The sequence below is a fragment of the Staurois parvus genome, unplaced genomic scaffold, assembly GCF_062004578.1.
Source record: "Staurois parvus isolate SC_StPar_1 unplaced genomic scaffold, SC_StPar_1.0 ptg000030l, whole genome shotgun sequence".
In the NCBI taxonomy this organism is placed as follows: domain Eukaryota; kingdom Metazoa; phylum Chordata; class Amphibia; order Anura; family Ranidae; genus Staurois; species Staurois parvus.
This window is the reverse complement of record NW_028317826.1, coordinates 8,809,237-8,832,306: the sequence shown is the minus strand read 5'-3', so window position 1 is coordinate 8,832,306 and position 23,070 is coordinate 8,809,237. Positions and strand designations below refer to the sequence as shown.

The 23,070-nt window shown below is 47.8% G+C and overlaps 1 protein-coding gene and 1 long non-coding RNA gene across 2 annotated transcripts in view; both read right to left on the bottom strand.

The window, feature by feature from the left end:
- Positions 1-23,070, bottom strand: part of LOC149470869 (uncharacterized) — a 124,592-nt gene that overhangs the window by 38,805 nt on the left and 62,717 nt on the right. The window lies entirely within an intron of this gene.
- On the bottom strand, positions 514-23,070 carry LOC149470871 (forkhead activin signal transducer 3-like). The gene is made up of 4 exons (XM_089659073.1): positions 22,994-23,070; positions 22,802-22,893; positions 22,281-22,408; positions 514-1,388 (listed from the first exon to the last, which is right to left on the bottom strand). The coding sequence occupies exons 1-4, from the start codon at positions 23,068-23,070 to the stop codon at positions 741-743; spliced, it is 945 nt and encodes a 314-aa protein (XP_089515199.1). The 3' UTR covers positions 514-740.

Here is a 23,070-nt window from a genome sequence, read left to right as displayed (position 1 = left end):
CCTGCATTCACTATATGCACTCTCCCCAGACCCTGCATTGACTATATGCACTCTCCCCAGACCCTGCATTCACTATATGCACTCTCCCCAGACCCTGCATTCACTATATGCACTCTCCCCAGACCCTGCATTCACTATATCAGCTCTCCCATAGTACACAACATGGAAATGCAATTATTTTAGTAAATACTAAACCTGGAAACCATCTGGCAGGAGGTTCAGAAAAGAAAAAGGTGAGGACAAAATGACTCAGAGCGGGACTGAGCAGCTGCTCTGTGTCTTATGAATGCACAGAGTGCGGCTCAGGAGTTAGCACGCACCAGTGCCCCCATAGCAAGAGGCTTACTATTGGGGGAACTGGTCAAGAGGGGAGGAGCCATGAGCACCGGCAGGGGACCTGAGAAGAAGAGGATCCGGGTTGCTCTGTGCAAAACCACTGCACAGAGAAGGTAAGTATGACATGTTTTTTTTTTTTTTCAAATAACAAAGCTTTTACATCACTTGAGATTAAAAAACAAATTCAATTTTATTTGAAGTAAAAAGAAACAGACATGATAGAAAATGACTGATATATACATAGTTGACAAATGCCTTTGGACTGTAGGTCATGTTTGGTGCCACCTCCGCTGGACCATGTGCCACATTGGGTGCCAACATCATTGGGTAAGACTTGAAGTTCAGCTAGTCCTTGAGGCAAAAGTGACTAGCCCAAAACCAGCCTTGTCTCAACAACTGGCCAATCAGTAACCATTGGGTCTGTACCCTGGGTACACCCCACCCTGAGAAAATTTTGGCCCATAGATGTTTTGAGTATGTAGCCCCCCCCCGTGGTGTGGATACACTGGGATGTCAAAGACCGTATTATTGGGAGGGAAATCTGAAGAGGATATTCTGGTTCTGGCTTCAGAGGGTCTGGGCAGGGGAGGCATCAGACTGGGAGTGTAAATATCCCTCCGCTCAGGTGGAGCTTGAGTATGGGGTAGGCATGTAGTCACAGAGGAAGAGGGGAAGTTGGAGTAAAGGAGAGGGTGAATGCTGGGAGGGGACACCACATTAGGGGCCATGCATTTTGAATATGACTTTGGAAGGTTCCATAAGATGTTTGGGAAGGTTGCGGCAGGATCTATATTTGGGGGTTGGGTTTGTACTGAGGGACCAGCCTCTGCATCTGATCCGACCACAGTATTGTCTTTTGAAAGATGGGGGTGGTGAAAGTCTACAGATCTGTAGGGCTGTCCATGCAGGATACAAGGAGCCAGGTCAGGAGGGTAGCCTTCTTGCCGGGTGCCTCCCGTTTTCTGCAGCTTCATGGCATCCTCAGGAATTTGGCTCACATCAACCATCCAGTAGTTGCCCTTAGCCTGCGGCTTTAGTGGATCTTTTAGGACCTGCAAAGAGTGAGAAGACATTGGAGGCGTAGGCCGGCACAGCAAATTCACACAAATCTATTACGGGTCAGGTAACCAATCCTTATGGCCTATTTATAATACAGACAAATAATTTCCCCGGATCTGCCCCTATTATCATAAATGGTTATACTTTACATGGATAATATATGTACAAAATTAAAAAGGTTTGCTTTCTATAGAGTGGAAAACCGTAGGATCCCCCATCAGGTGTGCTAAGATTTTAGCTGGAGTTCTTTTTTTTTTTATCAAAATTGTATATAAATCTAAGTATGCACAAATATACAAAATACAAAAATCAACCTATTGCAGTGTTGTCTCTGCCCCTCCTGTGATGTTTCTGGCAATTTGAAAATTCTGGGAGAATGGTAAGGAATGGTTGCTGCAGGAGGGGCAATTCCCTCCACTGGAAGATAGAGCAATGCCCTGCGCTGGGGGGGGGGGGACAATACTCTGTGCTGAAAGGAAGAAGAGGGTCAAACCTGCAGTAGAGGTGGTGGCAATGCCCTGGGGTGGTCATATGAAGAATATAATGATGCAATAGGTAGAATCAGTGTGGGGTAATGGGAGGATGAGGGAGGGTAAAAACACAAGGTAGAGTAATGAAGCAGAGTGCACATCTACACATACCGGGGTGTATTTACTAAAGCTAGAGAGTGCAAAATCAAGTTCACTTCTGCATAAATACCTAATCAGTTTCCAGGTTTTACTGACAAATCCTAATTGAGCAAGCAGAGGTAAGAAGCTGATTGACTACCATGCACAGCTGCACCAGATTCTGAGTGCACCAGCATTAGGCTGGCCATACATTATACAATTTTCTTGAGCCAACCACCTTGCAGGGGTCTTAACTAATCATCATCATTGGTTGTGATTCCAACCTGCTTAAAAATCTACTATTACTCCCAAACCAAAAGTAGCAAACAGATAGTTTGAAGGACCATAGGCCAATTGTGCTCACCCCGGTAATAATGAAGTTCTTTGAGGGATTGGTGTTAAAAATGCATCAAAACAGCTTCACCAGGTAGTTTAGATGCTTGTTGTGTGGGGCAAACAATGTGTCCCTAAACATTGGGGAGACCAAGGAGTTAATGGTTTTTAGGAAGACCAAGACTGACATGGTTCCAGTCTACACCAGAGAAGTGGTAGAGTGGGTATCTGCTTTTAAGTTTTTTTGGGGTATTAAAGTGTTACTAAACACTGGACTCCACATTCACTATATCTGGTCTCCCACAGTACACAGAATATGGAAATGCAATTATTTTAGTAAATATAAACTGCTAAATACCTTCTCATCAGCAGTATATAGCAGTCTTGACTTCTATCAGTGTCCAGTAGAGCACTGGCTTAAGCTTGTAGGAGCTTACTTTCTTCTTTAGTGGCATGCAGAACCCCTGACCTCTGGACAATGCTGATTGGCCCTGTGCTAATTTCATGTACTGTCCCAAGAAAAAACCTCTAGCAATACACACCAAACTGAGCATGTGCAGAGTGTCTTCACACGATATGTCTTATCAGGATGTAACAGGGGGAACACTAAGGGGAGAATCAGAAGACAGGATCAAACAGCATTTTTACACACCGCAGAGGATTAACCCCTTAGGTTCCACGGTGAGTATAACAAGCATTCTTTACTGCATATAGTTAGTTAGGCTGAAAAAAAAAGTAATAATCCTATACCCACAGTTGATCCAGAGGAAGGCAAAAAACCCCAGCAAAGCATGATCTAATTTGCACCTGCTGGGGAAAAAATAAATCCTTCCTGATTCCCGAGAGGCAATCGGATATTCCCTGGATCAACTTTACCTATAAATGTTATATCCAGTTATATTCTGTGTATCCAAGAAAGAATCCAGGACTTTCCTACAGCAATCCACTGAGCTGGTCAGAACCAACTCTTGAGGGAGTCTATTCCACATTTTCACAGCTCTCACTGAAGAAACCTTTGTGTTTTGGAGATTAAATTTCTTTTCCTCCAGACATAAAGAGTGCCCCCTTGTCCTCTGATGACCTCAGGGTGAATAACTCTACACCAAGTTCACTATATGAACCACTGATGTATTTATACATTGTGATCATATCCCCCCCCCCTTATGTATTATACATGGTGATCATATCCCCCCCTTATTATACATGGTGATCATATCCCCCCCTTATTATACATGATGATCATATCCCCCCCTTGTGTATTATACATGGTGATCATATCCCCCCCCCTTGTGTATTATACATGGTGATCATATCCCCCCCCTTGTGTATTATACATGGAGATCATATCCCCCCTTATGTATTATACATGGTGATCATATCCCCCCCTTGTGTATTATACATGGTGATCATATCCCCCCCTTGTGTATTATACATGGTGATCATATCCCCCCTTAATCTCCTCTTCAAGAGAATAAACTCAGTTCCTCTAATCTTTCCTCATAGCCGATCTCCTCCATGCCTCATATCAGTTTGGTTGCCCTTCTCTGTACTTTCTCCAGTTCCCCAATGTTCTTTTTGTGAATTGGTGCCCAAAACTGAACTGCATATTCCAAATGAGGTCTTACTAATTATTTGCTCCGGGGTAATATGATCTCTCTGGAGTCTATACCTCTTAATATAAGAGGATTTTGCTAGCTATAGAAGCCTCAGCTTGGCATGGCATGCCATTATTAGGATTGTGATCTACCAGAACCCCCAGATCCTTCACCATTGATTCCCCAGTTGTACTCCCCCTAGTAAAAAAGGGTTCCAACACTGAACCCTGGGGTACACCACTGATGACCCCAGACCATTCATTAACTACTCTGAACACGATCTTTTAGCCAGTTTTCTATCCATTTACATATGGATTTTTCCAAGCCCGTAGACTTTACCTTACAAGTTAGCCGTGTGTGGGGAACTGTGTCAAACACTTTTCCAAAATCCAAGTATACCACGTCCACCGCCACCCCTGTCCAAGGTTTTGCTCACCCCCTCAAAAAGAAATCAGATTTGTTTGACAACTTCTGTTTTTCATGAATCCATGCTGTCTGTTGCTTAAAATATTTGTTTCCAGCAAGAACTCATCTATGTGGTCTTTTATTAAACTCTCCAGTATCTTCCCAACTATAGAAGTTAAACTAACAAGTCTGTAATTACTTGGTAAAGATTTTGACCTTTTTATATATAGGCACCACATTGGCCTTACAGCAATCCAGTGGTACTATGCCAGTCATTAAAGAGCCCCTACAAATTAGAAACAATGGCTTTGAAAAGACAGAGCTCAATTCTTTAAGGACCTGTGGGTGTATGCCATCTGGTCCAGGGGCTTTAGTCACCTTTATTCTGTATAAATATTTTTAGATCATATCAATTGTGAGCCAATGTGGATCATCTGGAGCTGTATCAGTACCATGCCCATTATGAACAAGAGCTCCCACATGCTCCTTTGTATATACAGAGCTGAAGAAGGCAATAAATTTGCCTTCTCTTTGTCCCCAGTCACCCCCTCTAGATTATTTAGTAAAGGGCCTACATGCTCGGACCGGACCTTCTTACTATTAATATATTTGAAGAATTTTTTGGGGTTGGTCCTGCTATCTTTTGCAATCTGTTGTTAGTTTTCAATTTTTGCGGCCTTTATTTCCTTTTTCCATATTCTGTTATATTCTTTGTAATGTTTAAACGATAATAGTGATCCTTCATTTTTTTATTTAATAAAAGTTCTTCTCTTATTATCTATAGCCTTTTTAACTTTGGCTATCAGCCACATAGGTTTGATTTTTAGCCTTTTAAACTTGTTGCCCATGGGATTATATTTTGCAGTGTGAACTCCCATTTCTGTGTTGTGTTCATCAATGCCAATATTCCCTCCCAGTCTAAGTCTTGGAAAATTACCTCTTGAACTTAAGCGGTTTTTATTTTTCCTGTATGTGCTCACCGTTTACAGTTAATAAATGAATTCATGTTATGGTCACTGCTAGCCAGATGTTCTTTTATATGCACATTCGTAAAAAGCTCTGCATGGTTTGAGATTACCAGGTCCAGCAGAGCATCATTCCTAGTTGGGGCCTCTATGAATTGTACCATAAAATTGTCCTGTAGTAGGTTTAAAAAGGTTTGCCCTTTAACTGTTCCTGCAGTACCATTACTCCAGTCAATTTCCAGGTAGTTAAAATCCCCCATTATTATCACTGTCCCAGACCTTTAGATCTGTGTAAGGAGCCGAGTCTCCATCTCCTCATTAACACTGGGAGGCCTATAACAAACTTCAATGACTACCTTAGTATGCACCCCCATGTGCAGTTCCACCCATAATACTTCAGCCTCATCACACTCCCCATCAACTAGGTCCTCTTTTACACTCGCTCTGAGATCACTTCTCATATAGAGACAGACACCACCACCTTTCCTATTACTCTGTCTCTCCGAAAGAGAACATAGCCAGGAATATTAATGGTCCAGTCAAGCGAAGAATGAAGCCAAGATTCAGCAATACCAATTAAATCATAGCTCTCCATGCAAAAAAGATTCCAACTCACCTATTTTGCTTGACAGACTTCTGGCATTGTTGAACAAACACTGACACCTTGTTCACACGTATTTTGCATATTTATTGTCATACAAATGGTACCGATTCCACTGGTTGTTTGCATCATGGGAACGGTCTTATCAGCCATAGCCTTCCCCCCATCTTCCCCCATTCCACCCACCAATAAGTACTGACCCGTCTGATCTGTCTACCCAGTTATAATCTAATTCTCCCTCCCCCCTTGATCCTAATTTAAATACTCCTCCAGCCTTCCCTTAAACCTCTCCCCCAGCACAGCAGACCATCTCTAACATATAGGTTGCACCCCAATGAAAAGTCAGCCCAGTGCTTTAGGAACCCAAATCCTTCCCTCTTACACCAGGTCTTCAGCCATGCATTGAGTTCTCTAATCTCCCCATCTTTCCCGAGTTGCGCATGGCACAGGTAATATTTCATAGAATATCACCTTGGAGGTTCTTTCCTGCAACTTGCAGCCTAATTCTTTAAATTGATTTTTAAGCAGCCTCCATCTTCCATGTATTCTGTCATTGGTTCCAACATGAACCAAGACCGCTGGGTCATGCCCAGCCCCTCCCAGTAATTTATTAACCCGGTCCACCACATGCCGAACCCTGGCACCAGGGAGACAGCAAACCATTCGGTTGAGGTGATCCTGGCGACAAATTCTATCAGTCCTTCTGGTCATAGAATCCTACTACTACTACCAGCAGCTGTCTAAGCCTTCCTGCACTACCCTCACCACCCCTCCCAGATGGTCTGCCATCCCGGCTGTTAGGGATAGCAGTGACATCCAGGGGTGCCACCCCCACATCTTCAACCAACTTGCCCAGCCTGTTTGGGTGCTCAAACCCAGGGCCAGCCTTCCTTCTCTATGAGCCCCTACCACTCCCTCATTACAGTAACCCATCTTCCTACCTGATAATCCTAATTATCCCCTCTGCCCTCCACATCAGTCCCATTAGCTACCTGCTCAGAGAGCAGAAGACCCCTTTCAAGGTTGATAGCTCTGCCCAGCGTTGCAACTTTCTCCTCCAGAACTCTAACACGAGATTCTAGAAAGGCAAGCCGCTCACATCTGTCACAGCGGTATCCATCCCGGAGCTGTTGCTCCATTGTTGCATACATGCGGCACACTGTGCACTGCACAAACCTTCCACCCCGCTAGCACTCATATCCCATCACAATACTAACAGGAAAGATCACTTGTCACTTACAGGTTAGTAGACTCCTCTTATAATCTCCTGTTTCCAACTCCATTTTTTATTTAACTCCACTTATTAAATGTCCACTTAGTTCAGTGGTTCTCAACCTTTCTAACGCCGCGACCCCTTAATACAGTTCCTCATGTTGTGGTGACCCCCAACCATAAAATTATTTTCGTTGCTACTTCATAACTGTAATTTTGCAGTAGGAGGAATAGTGCCACGTCATTGGTGTCAGTGGGAGGAATAGTGCCCCATCATTGGTGTCAGTGGGAGGAATAGTGCCCCGTCATTGGTATCAGTGGGAGGAATAGTGCCCCATCATTGGTATCAGTGGGAGGAATAGTGCCCCATCATTGGTGTCAGTGGGAGGAATAGTGCCCCATCATTGGTATCAGTGGGAGGAATAGTGCCCCGTCATTGGTGTCAGTGGGAGGAATAGTGCCCCCTTCATTGGTGTCAGTGGGAGGAATAGTGCCCCGTCATTGGTGTCAGTGGGAGGAATAGTGCTCCGTCATTGGTGTCAGTGGGAGGAATAGTGCCCCGTCATTGGTGTCAGTGGGAGGAATAGTGCCCCGTCATTGGTGTCAGTGGGAGGAATAGTGCCCCGTCATTGGTGTCAGTGGGAGGAATAGTGTCCCGTCATTGGTGTCAGTGGGAGGAATAGTGCCCCGTCATTGGTATCAGTGGGAGGAATAGTGCCCCATCATTGGTATCAGTGGGAGGAACAGTGCCTCATCATTGGTATCAGTGGGAGGAACAGTGCCCCATCATTGGTATCAGTGGGAGGAATAGTGCCCCATCATTGGTATCAGTGGGAGGAATAGTGCCCCATCATTGGTATCAGTGGGAGGAACAGTGCCCCATCATTGGTATCAGTGGGAGGAATAGTGCCCCATCATTGGTATCAGTGGGAGGAATAGTGTCCCATCATCGGTATCAGTGGGAGGAATAGTGTCCCATCATCGGTATCAGTGGGAGGAATAGTGTCCCATCATCGGTATCAGTGGGAGGAATAGTGTCCCATCATCGGTATCAGTGGGAGGAATAGTGCCCCATCATCGGTATCAGTGGGAGGAATAGTGTCCCATCATCGGTATCAGTGGGAGGAATAGTGCCCCATCATCGGTATCAGTGGGAGGAATAGTGTCCCATCATTGTTATCAGTGGGAGGAATAGTGCCCCATCCTTGGTGTCAGTGGGGGGAGGAATACTGCCCCATCCTTGGTGTCAGTGGGGGGAGGAATTGTGCCCCATCGTTGGTGTCAGTGGGGGGAGGAATCGTGCCCCATCCTTGGTGTCAGTGGGGGAGGAATAGTGCCCCATTGTTGGTGTCATTTGGGGGAGGAATCGTGTCTCATCGTTGGTGTCAGTGGGGGGAGGAATAGTGCCCCATCGTTGGTGTCAGTGGGAGGAATAGTGTCCCATCGTTGGTGTCAGTGGGAGGAATAGTGCCCCATCATTGGTATTAGTGACACCAATGATGGGGCACTATTCCCACTGACACCAATGATACTTACCTTGCAGACTCCTGCTCCAGCCTGGGCTCGCTCGCTCCCTCTCCCATGGTACCGACACTTACCTGTCAGATGTCTTCCTTCTCCGGCCGCTGTCCTCCTCTTCACTCGCTCGATCTTCGCGGTGCCGCTCGGCTCCTCCTCTCCAAGCTCCACCTCCTTGCCGGTGATTGGCCGCCTGTGTGCCTCTCCTGAGCTACAGTACCGGCGGCCAATCACAGGCGAGGATTGATCTCGAGGTGTGTCCAGATGACAGGGGCGGCATGTCATCCCGCCCACACCTGGAGACGGCGGTGGCAGCGGCGGTGGCGAGGAGCGGTGTCTCGGTTCCTAAGACCATCGGAAATATGTGTTTTCCGATGGTCTTAGGCGACCCCTGTGGAAGCGTCGTTCGACCCCCAAAGGGGTCGCGACTCCCAGGTTGAGAACCGCTGACTTAGTTAAAGGTCCAGCAAGCAAAATACAGGCAAGCTCAGAGTGAGCTCTACAGCAAGTTATATAGGACCTGTATCACCTGGGACCAATTAACCCCGCCCCTTAATTAGAAGAGTGAAGGAAGACAAGGAAAGGAAGAAAAAAAAGTGACAGAAAAAGGGATTTAAAAAAGTAAAATCTTTTAGCAAGACCCAAAGAAGAAAATAAAACAACTACAAGCACCAGCAGTCAGCAGCAGTCAGAAGTAAAATGTTTTCACATTTCCCACTCTTCAGTGATCAGCCAGCATACAATGCCAGACTGATTGTACTGTTGTGGGTTTAGTAACACTTTATGTCACCTGGAACACTCCAGCAACTATGGAAGAATGTTGTTCATTGACTAGAGTTCGGCTTTTAATACCGTTATCCCAGATCTATTGGTGGGGAAGATGCTGAAGCTGAATATGCCCCCTTCCCTTTGCTCTTGGACAGTGGTCTCCAAACTACAGCCCTGGGGCCAGATGTGGCCCTCTGATTGCCTTTATCTGGCCTTTGAGGCATTATTCCTGCCAGTCACACCAACAATGGGGCACTATTCTTCCCACTGACACCAACAATGAATCACTATTCCTTCCACTGACACCAACAATGAGGCACTATTCCTTCCACTGACACCAACAATGAGGCACTATTCCTTCCACTGACACCGACAATAAGGCACTATTCCTCCCACTGACACCAACAACGAGGCACTATTCCTTCAACTGACACCAACAACGAGGCACTATTCCTTCCACTGACACCAACAACGAGGCACTATTCCTTCCACTGACACCAACAACGAGGCACTATTCCTTCCACTGACACCGACAACGAGGCACTATTCCTTCCACTGATACCGACAACGAGGCACTATTCTTCCCACTGACACCGACAATGAGGCACTATTCCTCCCACTGACACCGACAACGAGGCACTATTCCTTCCACTGACACCGACAACGAGGCACTATTCCTTCCACTGACACCGACAACGAGGCACTATTCCTTCCACTGACACCGACAACGAGGCACTATTCCTTCCACTGACACCGACAACGAGGCACTATTCCTTCCACTGACACCGACAACGAGGCACTATTCCTTCCACTGACACCAACAACGAGGCACTATTCCTTCCACTGACACCGACAACAAGGCACTATTCCTTCCACTGACACCGACAATGAGGCACTATTTCTTCAACTGACACCGACAATGAGGTACTATTCCTTCCACTGACACCGACAATGAGGCACTATTCCTTCCACTGACACCAACAGTAAGGCACTATTCCTCCCACTGACACCAACAATGGGGCAACATTCCTTCCACTGACACCAACAATGCGGCAGTATTCCTCCCACTGACATTAACAGTAAGGCACTATTCCTCCCACTGACACCAACAATGGGGCACTATTCCTTCCACTGACACCAACAATGGGGCACTATTCCTCCCACTGACACCAACAACGGGGCACTATTCCTTCCACTGACACCAACAGTGGGGCACTATTCCTTCCACTGACACCAACAAGGTGGGCACTATTCCTTCCACTGGCACCAAGGGGGCACTATTCCTTCCACTGACACCAACAATGGGGCACTATTCCTTTCACTGGCACCAACAATGGGGCACTATTCCTTTCACTGACACCAACAAAGAGGCACTATTCCTGCCACTGACACCAACAATGAGGCACTATTCCTGCCACTGACGCCAACAATGGGGCACTATTCCTTCCACTGACACAAACAGTGGGGCACGATTCCTTCCACTGACACTAACAATGGGGCACTATTCCTGCCACTGACACCAACAATAGGGCACTATTCCTGCCACTGACACCAACAATAGGGCACTATTCCTGCCACTGACACCAACAATAGGGCACTATTCCTTCAACTAACACCAACTATTTCTCTCCATAAAACCAAAGATCGGGCATTGTTTACTCCCATGGCCCCCCTACAGTCTAAAGGACACTAAACTGGCCCTTTCTTTAGAAGGTTTGGAGACCCCTACTCTTGGATAAAGGATTTCCTGGTAGAGCGCCCACAGGGGGTCACACTGAGTAAGCATGTGTCATCCCAGGGTGTGGTCAGCATAGGAGTACCACATGGTTGTGTATTGAGTCCCCTTCTCTACTCTCTATACCCTTGTGATTGCACTCCTTGCTTTTCTACAAAACGTAACATCAAAGTTTCAGATGACACCACCATAGTAGGTTGCATCACAAGAGGGGATGAGAAGCATTACAGGGAAGAAGTGGCCAATTCAGTAGAGTGGTGTGAGGGAAACAATTTGTCCCTAAACACTGGGGAGACCAAGGAGTTAAAAGCTGATTTTAGGAAGACCAAGACTGACATGGTTCCATTCTACACCAGAGGAGACGTAGTAGAGCCGGTATCTGCTTTTAAGTTTTTAGGTATTAAAGTGTTACTAAACCACAGACCCTGCATTCACTATATCTGGTCTCCCCGGACCCTGCATTCACTATATTCGGTCTCCCCGGACCTTGTATTCACTATATCTGCTCTCCCTGGACCCTGCATTTACTATATCTGCTCTCCCCGGACCCTGCATTCACTAAATCTGCTCTCCCCGGACCCTGCATTCACTAAATCTGCTCTCCCCGGACCCTGCATTCACTATATCTGCTCTCCCCGGACCCTGCATTCACTATATCTGCTCTCCCCGGACCCTGCATTCACTATATCTGCTCTCCCCGGACCCTGCATTCACTATATCTGCTCTCCCCGGACCCCGCATTCACTATATCTGCTCTACCCGGACCCTGCATTCACTATATCTGGTCTCCCAGGACCCAGCATTCACTATATCCGCTCTCCCCGGACCCTGAATTCACTATATCCGGTCTCCCCGGACACTGCCCCATCCTTGGTGTCAGTGGGGGGAGGAATTGTGCCCCATCCTTGGTGTCAGTGGGGGGAGGAATTGTGCCCCATCGTTGGTGTCAGTGGGGGGAGGAATCGTGCCCCATCCTTGGTGTCAGTGGGGGAGGAATAGTGCCCCATTGTTGGTGTCATTTGGGGGAGGAATCGTGTCTCATCGTTGGTGTCAGTGGGGGGAGGAATAGTGCCCCATCGTTGGTGTCAGTGGGAGGAATAGTGTCCCATCGTTGGTGTCAGTGGGAGGAATAGTGCCCCATCATTGGTATTAGTGACACCAATGATGGGGCACTATTCCCACTGACACCAATGATACTTACCTTGCAGACTCCTGCTCCAGCCTGGGCTCGCTCGCTCCCTCTCCCATGGTACCGACACTTACCTGTCAGATGTCTTCCTTCTCCGGCCGCTGTCCTCCTCTTCACTCGCTCGATCTTCGCGGTGCCGCTCGGCTCCTCCTCTCCAAGCTCCACCTCCTTGCCGGTGATTGGCCGCCTGTGTGCCTCTCCTGAGCTACAGTACCGGCGGCCAATCACAGGCGAGGATTGATCTCGAGGTGTGTCCAGATGACAGGGGCGGCATGTCATCCCGCCCACACCTGGAGACGGCGGTGGCAGCGGCGGTGGCGAGGAGCGGTGTCTCGGTTCCTAAGACCATCGGAAATATGTGTTTTCCGATGGTCTTAGGCGACCCCTGTGGAAGCGTCGTTCGACCCCCAAAGGGGTCGCGACTCCCAGGTTGAGAACCGCTGACTTAGTTAAAGGTCCAGCAAGCAAAATACAGGCAAGCTCAGAGTGAGCTCCACAGCAAGTTATATAGGACCTGTATCACCTGGGACCAATTAACTCCGCCCCTTAATTAGAAGAGTGAAGGAAGACAAGGAAAGGAAGAAAAAAAAGTGACAGAAAAAGGGATTTAAAAAAGTAAAATCTTTTAGCAAGACCCAAAGAAGAAAATAAAACAACTACAAGCACCAGCAGTCAGCAGCAGTCAGAAGTAAAATGTTTTCACATTTCCCACTCTTCAGTGATCAGCCAGCATACAATGCCAGACTGATTGTACTGTTGTGGGTTTAGTAACACTTTATGTCACCTGGAACACTCCAGCAACTATGGAAGAATGTTGTTCATTGACTAGAGTTCGGCTTTTAATACCGTTATCCCAGATCTATTGGTGGGGAAGATGCTGAAGCTGAATATGCCCCCTTCCCTTTGCTCTTGGACAGTGGTCTCCAAACTACAGCCCTGGGGCCAGATGTGGCCCTCTGATTGCCTTTATCTGGCCTTTGAGGCATTATTCCTGCCAGTCACACCAACAATGGGGCACTATTCTTCCCACTGACACCAACAATGAATCACTATTCCTTCCACTGACACCAACAATGAGGCACTATTCCTTCCACTGACACCAACAATGAGGCACTATTCCTTCCACTGACACCGACAATAAGGCACTATTCCTCCCACTGACACCAACAACGAGGCACTATTCCTTCAACTGACACCAACAACGAGGCACTATTCCTTCCACTGACACCAACAACGAGGCACTATTCCTTCCACTGACACCAACAACGAGGCACTATTCCTTCCACTGACACCGACAACGAGGCACTATTCCTTCCACTGATACCGACAACGAGGCACTATTCTTCCCACTGACACCGACAATGAGGCACTATTCCTCCCACTGACACCAACAACGAGGCACTATTCCTTCCACTGACACCGACAACGAGGCACTATTCCTTCCACTGACACCGACAACGAGGCACTATTCCTTCCACTGACACCGACAACGAGGCACTATTCCTTCCACTGACACCGACAACGAGGCACTATTCCTTCCACTGACACCGACAACGAGGCACTATTCCTTCCACTGACACCGACAACGAGGCACTATTCCTTCCACTGACACCGACAACGAGGCACTATTCCTTCCACTGACACCGACAACGAGGCACTATTCCTTCCACTGACACCGACAACGAGGCACTATTCCTTCCACTGACACCGACAACGAGGCACTATTCCTTCCACTGACACCAACAACGAGGCACTATTCCTTCCACTGACACCGACAACAAGGCACTATTCCTTCCACTGACACCGACAATGAGGCACTATTTCTTCAACTGACACCGACAATGAGGTACTATTCCTTCCACTGACACCGACAATGAGGCACTATTCCTTCCACTGACACCAACAGTAAGGCACTATTCCTCCCACTGACACCAACAATGGGGCAACATTCCTTCCACTGACACCAACAATGCGGCAGTATTCCTCCCACTGACATTAACAGTAAGGCACTATTCCTCCCACTGACACCAACAATGGGGCACTATTCCTTCCACTGACACCAACAATGGGGCACTATTCCTCCCACTGACACCAACAACGGGGCACTATTCCTTCCACTGACACCAACAGTGGGGCACTATTCCTTCCACTGACACCAACAAGGTGGGCACTATTCCTTCCACTGGCACCAAGGGGGCACTATTCCTTCCACTGACACCAACAATGGGGCACTATTCCTTTCACTGGCACCAACAATGGGGCACTATTCCTTTCACTGACACCAACAAAGAGGCACTATTCCTGCCACTGACACCAACAATGAGGCACTATTCCTGCCACTGACGCCAACAATGGGGCACTATTCCTTCCACTGACACAAACAGTGGGGCACGATTCCTTCCACTGACACTAACAATAGGGCACTATTCCTGCCACTGACACCAACAATAGGGCACTATTCCTGCCACTGACACCAACAATAGGGCACTATTCCTGCCACTGACACCAACAATAGGGCACTATTCCTTCAACTAACACCAACTATTTCTCTCCATAAAACCAAAGATCGGGCATTGTTTACTCCCATGGCCCCCCTACAGTCTAAAGGACACTAAACTGGCCCTTTCTTTAGAAGGTTTGGAGACCCCTACTCTTGGATAAAGGATTTCCTGGTAGAGCACCCACAGGGGGTCACACTGAGTAAGCATGTGTCATCCCAGGGTGTGGTCAGCATAGGAGTACCACATGGTTGTGTATTGAGTCCCCTTCTCTACTCTCTATACCCTTGTGATTGCACTCCCTGCTTTTCTACAAAACGTAACATCAAAGTTTCAGATGACACCACCATAGTAGGTTGCATCACAAGAGGGGATGAGAAGCATTACAGGGAAGAAGTGGCCAATTCAGTAGAGTGGTGTGAGGGAAACAATTTGTCCCTAAACACTGGGGAGACCAAGGAGTTAAAAGCTGATTTTAGGAAGACCAAGACTGACATGGTTCCATTCTACACCAGAGGAGACGTAGTAGAGCCGGTATCTGCTTTTAAGTTTTTAGGTATTAAAGTGTTACTAAACCACAGACCCTGCATTCACTATATCTGGTCTCCCCGGACCCTGCATTCACTATATTCGGTCTCCCCGGACCTTGTATTCACTATATCTGCTCTCCCTGGACCCTGCATTTACTATATCTGGTCTCCCAGGACCCTGCATTCACTATATCTGGTCTCCCTCGACCCTACATTCACTATATCTGGTCTCCCAGGACCCTGCATTCACTATATCTGGTCTCCCTGGACCCTGCATTCACTATATCTGGTCTCCATGGACCCTGCATTCACTATATCTGGTCTCCCTGGACCCTGCATTCACTATATCTGGTCTCCCTGGACCCTGCGTTCACTATATCTGGTCTCCCCGGACCCTACATTCACTAAATCTGCTCTCCCCGGACCCTGCATTCACTAAATCTGCTCTCCCCGGACCCTGCATTCACTAAATCTGCTCTCCCCGGACCCTGCATTCACTATATCTGCTCTCCCCGGACCCTGCATTCACTATATCTGCTCTCCCCGGACCCTGCATTCACTATATCTGCTCTCCCCGGACCCTGCATTCACTATATCTGCTCTCCCCGGACCCCGCATTCACTATATCTGCTCTACCCGGACCCTGCATTCACTATATCTGGTCTCCCAGGACCCAGCATTCACTATATCCGCTCTCCCCGGACCCTGAATTCACTATATCCGGTCTCCCCGGACCCTGCATTCACTATATCTGCTCTCCCCGGACCCTGCATTCACTATATCTGCTCTCCCCGGACCCTGCATTCACTATATCTGCTCTCCCCGGACCCTGCATTCACTATATCTGCTCTCCCCGGACCCCGCATTCACTATATCTGCTCTCCCCGGACCCCGCATTCACTATATCTGGTCTCCCAGGACCCAGCATTCACTATATCCGCTCTCCCCGGACCCTGAATTCACTATATCCGGTCTCCCCGGACCCTGCATTCACTGTATCTGGTCTCCCCAGTCCCTGCATTCTCTATATCTTGTCTCCCCGGACCCTGTATTCACTATATCTGGTCTCCCCGGACCCTGTATTCACTATATCTGGTCTCCCCGGACCTTGCATTCACTATATCCGGTCTCCCCGGACCCTGCATGCACTATATCTTGTCTCCCTGGACCCTGTATTCACTATATCTGATCTCCCCAGACCCTGCATTCACTATATCTGGTCTCCCCGGACCCTGAATTCACTATATCTGGTCTCCCCGGACCCTGCATTCACTATATCTGGTCTCCCTTTACCCTGCATTCACTATATCTGGTCTCCCCAGACCCTGCATACACTATATCCAGTCTCCCCGGACCCTACATTCACTATATCTGATCTCCCCGGACCCTGCATTCACTATATCCGCTCTCCCCAGACCCTGCATTCACTATATCTGGTCTCCCACAGTACACAGAACATGGAAATGCAATTATTTTAGTAAATATAAATTACTAAACCTGGAAACCATCTGGCAGGAGGTTGGAAAAAGAAAAAAGGTGAGGACAAAACGACTCGAGGAAGGTTTCTTTCTTTCCAATAGCTATCAAGGCCCTAAATGGTCATTTTGAGTATTATTATCTCGCTCCAAGTGACTTGGCTTGATGTTGTGGTCGTCGTTTCTTTTAGGCTTTTATCTGGGGGGATGGGGACAATGTTCACATGTGTGCATGTTGAGAATGTTATATGTTCATGTGTGTGTGGAGTTTTTTTTTTTATAGAATTTCATTGTGATTTACGTTGCAATGACAATAAAGTACCTATCTTTTTTTATTTCAAAAAAGTTTATTGGTGAATTACAGAATTACAAAGGAACTTGTAAAATACAAGAGGATAAGGCAGTCATCAATAGGTACAACATGAGAAAACAGAGATCATATGCAAGAACATAGACCGACAAATAACTAGGCCACAACCGGGTTATGCATGTAATACTCAGGCAGCATGAAAAGGCATAATAGAGGCTGATAACAGAGAACCTCATGTAGATATACCTCAAGGCATAGGCCCGCAATGGGGGGGCGAATGTAGTGCACATACAAAAAATGTGGCGACAGTCGTTATGTAGCAAAGGTATCTGAATACAAACGAAAACTGTCGTAGAGACTCTAATAAGTATAAGATAATATTGATGTAGTTATGCCCAATGATCTCTTGAAGACTACATAAAGTGCAGAAGAGTGTGTGAGAAGAAAAGGAAAAGAGTGTGGGAGATGGGAGAGATGAAAGAGAAGAGAAAGAAAAAGAGAAAAAAAAAAAAAAAAGGGGGGGAGGGGGTAGAGGAAAGGGGGAGGAAGGACAAAGGGAGAGGGTGGAATAAGGGGAGGAGTAACGTGCGAATTAAGTGTCATCGTCTATACGTTAGGATATAAACAGAAGTAGACAGAACCTGAACCGCCACAGGGGACATGCAAATGGGGGCAGATACACTTAAGGAAACACATTGCCAGCCATTCGGAAAAAGAGAAAGGGGTGTCATAGGAGGGTGAGCTGAATTAGATCAAGTAGATTGGTCCATGAGGGACTGATATGCAGGGGTGGTCTGAAAGTGAGTCCAACAGGCCCAAGTGTGGGAAAATTTGGTCAGGGTATCAAGTGCAGTCGCAATCAGTTTTTCCATCTCCGCCACTTTGCCCAAGCGGATAAGCCAATCTTGTATGGAGGGACGGCGAGTGGAGCCCCAAAATACAGGTAAGCAGAGTCTGGCTGCGTTGACATATGCATAGCTAAGGATTTAAAATACTGTCCCCACGGAAGGGAGGAATAGTGGAGGAGGAACTGAGTCAGAGAAAGAATCAATGGTAAGGTAGTTACAGACACCACAATCCGATAGACCTCTTGCCAGAATGGTTGAATGATTGGGCAAGACCACCAGATGTGGAGAAATGACCCATCTGACGTCCAGCATCTCCAACAGCTGTTGGGCAAGGATTCTCTCTTGTCAGGTATCACTAACACCATTGATCCTGCAGGTTTGTCGGCCACCAACGCCCCCTTGACGATGGAGGAGCTGCACTCTGCGGCTAAATCCTTCAGGCGGGGCAGGACCCCGGGCTGCGATGGTCTCCCAGCAGAGCTCTATGTAGCGCTGTGGGACCTCGTGGGCCCGGACCTGCTCGAGCTGTACGAGGAGATGGTGGTGGAGGGCAGGATGCCTCCTTCGTTGAGGGAGGGAATGATCACGATCTTGTACAAGCGTAAGGGGGAGAGATGTGACTTGAAAAACTGGCGTCCCATCTCTCTCCTGAACGTGGACTACAAGATCCTCGCCAAAGTCCTGGCTAACAGGCTGAAGGCCGTCATCGGACAGATCATCCACCCGGATCAGACTTGCGGCATTCCTGGCCGCAGGATTGCAGACAGCCTAGCGCTCGTCCGGGACACGGTCCAATACATCAAGGACCGCCGTGTGCACGCGGCCCTGGTCAGTCTTGATCAGGAAAAGGCCTTTGACCGTGTCTCCCATGGGTGTATGTGCAGAGCCCTGCGCAGGTTTGGTCTTGGGGAAATGTTTTGTCGGTATGTTGACCTGATGTATAACGACATTTGTAGTACTGTGCAGGTGAACGGCTGGAAAACTGACCCCTTCCCGGTCCTCTCCGGGGTCAGACAAGGCTGCCTTCTTTCACCTCTGCTTTTTGTTTGCTGTATAGAGCTCTTTGCCGAATGCATCAGACGGAATCCAGAGATCGGGGGAATCACCGCGCCGGGACCAGACAGAAGGGAAGTGAAGTGCTCGCTCTACATGGACGACGTGACGGTGTTCTGTGCCAACCAGCGCTCCATCGACCTGCTCGTCCAGACCTGCGAGGACTTCGGCCAAGCTTCGGGGGCAAAAGTCAACTGCGGGAAGTCAGAAGTCATGCTGTTCGGAAAGTGGTTCCTGCCTTCTTCTGCATCCATGCCCTTTGGCATCAAGACAGACTTCATGAAAATCCTGGGAGTTTGGTTTGGTGCCGAGGGTGCAGCCCTGAAGTCTTGGGAGGAGAGACTGTCAAAGATGCGACAAAAGTTTGGACTTTGGAGCCTCAGAGACCTCACCATCGAAGGGAAGACACTGGTACTCCGCAGCGAGATTCTCCCTGTGTTGCAGTACCTCACCCAGGCCTGGCCCCCACGGGTCAACACCTGTAAGGCCATCACCAGGGTGGTGTTTCACTTCATCTGGGGCTCCAAGATGGACAGAGTGAAGAGGGCAGTCATGTTCAAGGAACCCCTCAAGGGCGGTAAGGGCGTGCCCGACATCGCCACCCAACTGAGGGTGTTCTTTGCCTGCAACTGCATCCGCAGAACTTTGCCAAAAAGGATTATGGACTCTGGCAGGAACGTAATGTCACGCTTCTTCCTGTTGCCTCTCTGGAGGTCCCTCGGATGGGACAATTGGGACAGTTCCATCCCCTACAACTGGGACACTCCTTGGTACTACCTGGATACCTTCAAGTTTATCAAGGAGCAGGGGCTACAGGGAGTCAAGCCTGACTTGTGGAAGCCAAAGATCATTTACAAGCTCATCAGAGCAAGTGACATTTTGGAGTCGGTTCCAGGCCTGCCTTCAGACACCTGCAAGGTGGTCTGGAGGAATGTTTCTTCAAACATCCTCACCAACAGGCACAAGGACCTGGCATGGATGGCAATCCAAGGGGGGTTGCCTCTCAGGACATTTATGCATGCCAGGAACCTGAGCAGATACAGACACTGCCCCTTCTGCATCATCCACGAGGAAACGGTTCATCACGTTTTCTGGGAGTGCTCTTTTGCTCAGGACCTGTTGAGGGCCCTGGAACCTGAACTCAAGCACTTTGTGCCACAGACAACCATCACACACTTTGGGGTGTTGAATGGACTTTTCTGTGGAACGTTTTCTCTGGAGGACATTGACAGCGCCTGGCGGGTGCTGTGTTGTTTTAAGGACGCTTTATGGTGCGCCAGGAAGCACCTCATCCACCAGCGGGAGAGGATGTACATTGAGGACTGCCGCAGACTGATCCTCAGTCTGCTCAGGGACTATACCTTGATGGACTTTAAGGAGGAAGAGGACGTCTGAAGATCTCCCCTTCCCCCTACTCCCCCTTGCGTGTCTTTGTCCTTTCAATAAAGCTTCGGGCCTGTGACCCTTTCCCCCCCCCCCCCCCACACCCGATGCTTATTGTATATTGTAACTAATCGTATCTTGCATGACTTTGTAATGGTAGGAAATGTTCTTTGTCTTAGGATGCTATGGTCTCGGGGTAAGCGGCGTTATGCATGACGTGTTGGTCTGGGGATTCGTCCGCCACGCACATCACGTCAGGCATCATACCGCTGAGTGAATGTATTATCGAATGTATTTATCGTATGCCTGGAACTATATTGCAATGTGGTGCGCTGCGTCGCAGTATAGGGTGAGCTGTACCCCGATAACGAGTATCATGTTTTTTTATACTTATGTAAAGTATCCTAAAAAAAAAGCTGTTGGGCAAGGAAGGGTTGTAGCGATGAATTCTTGAAGGAGTTCGGTACCATCTGGAGGCCAGTTTGTAGCTGTTTTCTTGCGTCGAAACATTGAGGGAGCATTTGTGGGAGTAACTAAAAATTAGGTCCAAATCTGAATCCGACAGGTTGGTATCCAGCTCTCTGTTCCATGCACGGCATGAAGGAAGAGAATTGTAGGTCCTACTCCCAACAAGGAGGGGGTACACCTCTGAGATCAAATGCTTTTGGGGTTCGGCTTTAGAGCATGCGGATTCGAAAGGGTAAGAGGACGGGCCCAGTTGTGACGGTCTTTATGCGAAAGCAAGAAGTGTCTCATCTGGAGATAAGCCCAGACAGGGAAATCACAGATACCCAGGCTGTCTAGTAATTCAGCAAATGTTTTCATCCTGCCTTTATGAAGAAAGTGTTTTACTATAATCTGAGGGTGCGGCCAGTGTTTGGACAGGAAGGCTTCATGCATGCCAGGAGGGAAGTCTGGGTTAAGGAGTTGGGCATATCAGAAATGGATACAGACTTACAAGCCAAGCGGAAAATTTTTAAGGTGGGCCCCAGCAGAGGGTGTGTGAGAAGGACTTGAGGGGTATGCCTTGGTAGGAGCCATGGGATCGACGCCAAGGGTGAGGGTGAAAAGGCATTCTCCAAATGGACCCAATCTTTGGTAGCCGAGCGGACGTGCCAATCGATTATGCGGGAAAGGTGACAAGCCCAATAATAGCGGTGAAGGTCAGGGAGCCCAATTCCTCCTCTAAGTTTAGGAAGGATCAGTTGGGAGAATGCAATGCGTGGCCGCTTATGGTCCCAAAGGAATAGGGAGCACAATTTTTTACAGAAGGCAAAAAAAGCGAGTGGCAGAAGAATCGGCAATGTTTGAAAAAGAGAGAGTAGACGGGGGAGTATGTTCATTTTTAGTATCGCCGCCCTTCCGAACCAAGAGAAGCAAGGGCGATGCCATTTAGTGAGATCCTCCTGTATAGAACGAAGGGCGAGAAGGAAATTTTTGGTGTAGAGGTCGTCAAGATTACAGGTAAGTTGCACACCAAGATAAGAGAGGGCATTCCTTTCCCACTGAAACGGAAAGTGAGACTGACAAAATGAAACCAGGTCAGGGGAAAGAGAGATGTTAAGAGCATAGGACTTAGAGAAGTTGATTTTAAGATTCGACAGAAATTGAAAGAAAGCGAAGTCTTTCAATAGATTCGGCAATGTGGTATGGGGGTCGACAAGAAACAGGAGGATGTCATCCGCATAAGCAGCAAGCTTACAGTATATTCTTTGCTGCCTTGATCCCTTTGATATCAGGATTTGAGCAAATTTCCTTAACAAAGGCTCAAGGGATAAGACGAACAGGAGCGGGGAGAGGGGGCAACCCTGGCGTGTTCCATTTCTTAGGTGGAAGGGGTTTGATAAGTGTCTCTTTACCCGGACTCGAGCTGTTGGATCAGCATATAGGGCCATTATGAAGTTTAGCATTCTCTCCCCCAAACCCAACGCCATCAAAGACGCCTTCAAGTAGTCCCATGCAATCCTATCAAAGGCCTTTTCAGCATCTAAAGAAAGAAAAAATCCAGGAGTGTTAGATTTACAAAGCCAATGTTGGAGATTAAGGGCCTTAATGGTGTTGTCCCTTGCTTCTCTACCAGGGATAAAACCCACCTGATCTAAATTGATCAGGGCGGGAAGCAAGGGGAGGAGCCGTTTAGCAACAATTTTCACGAACAATTTGATGTCAACATTCAGCAGGGAAATAGGTCTGTAATTGGGAACCAGAGTATCGTCCTTACCGCTTTTGGGGATAACCATAATGTAAGCCTCTAAAAGTCGGGAATGTGACTGGGGAGACTGAGAGAGAGTATTGAAAGCGGAAAGAAAAGGGGCACCTAGGATGTCTTGGAAGGATTTATAATATGCTACTGAAAAACCATCAGGACCCGGGCTCTTACCAGGTTTCATCTGCTTTACAGCGCACTGTTGCTCAATCAGGGTCAGATCTTTTTCCAGAGAGTGAGCCTGTTCCTCAAAGAGAGCAGCTGGGCTATAAAGATGAAGGAATTCAGAGATCAGGGAAGCTCTGGATTTTGTCGGTCTGCAGAGGGGGATGTTCAGGAGGGAGATTATATAAGGATTTATAAAACTGTTCGAAATGGGAGGCAATGTCGGGGTTGGATGTAGCCACCGTGCCATCGGAGCCTCTGATTTTATGTACCGTCAT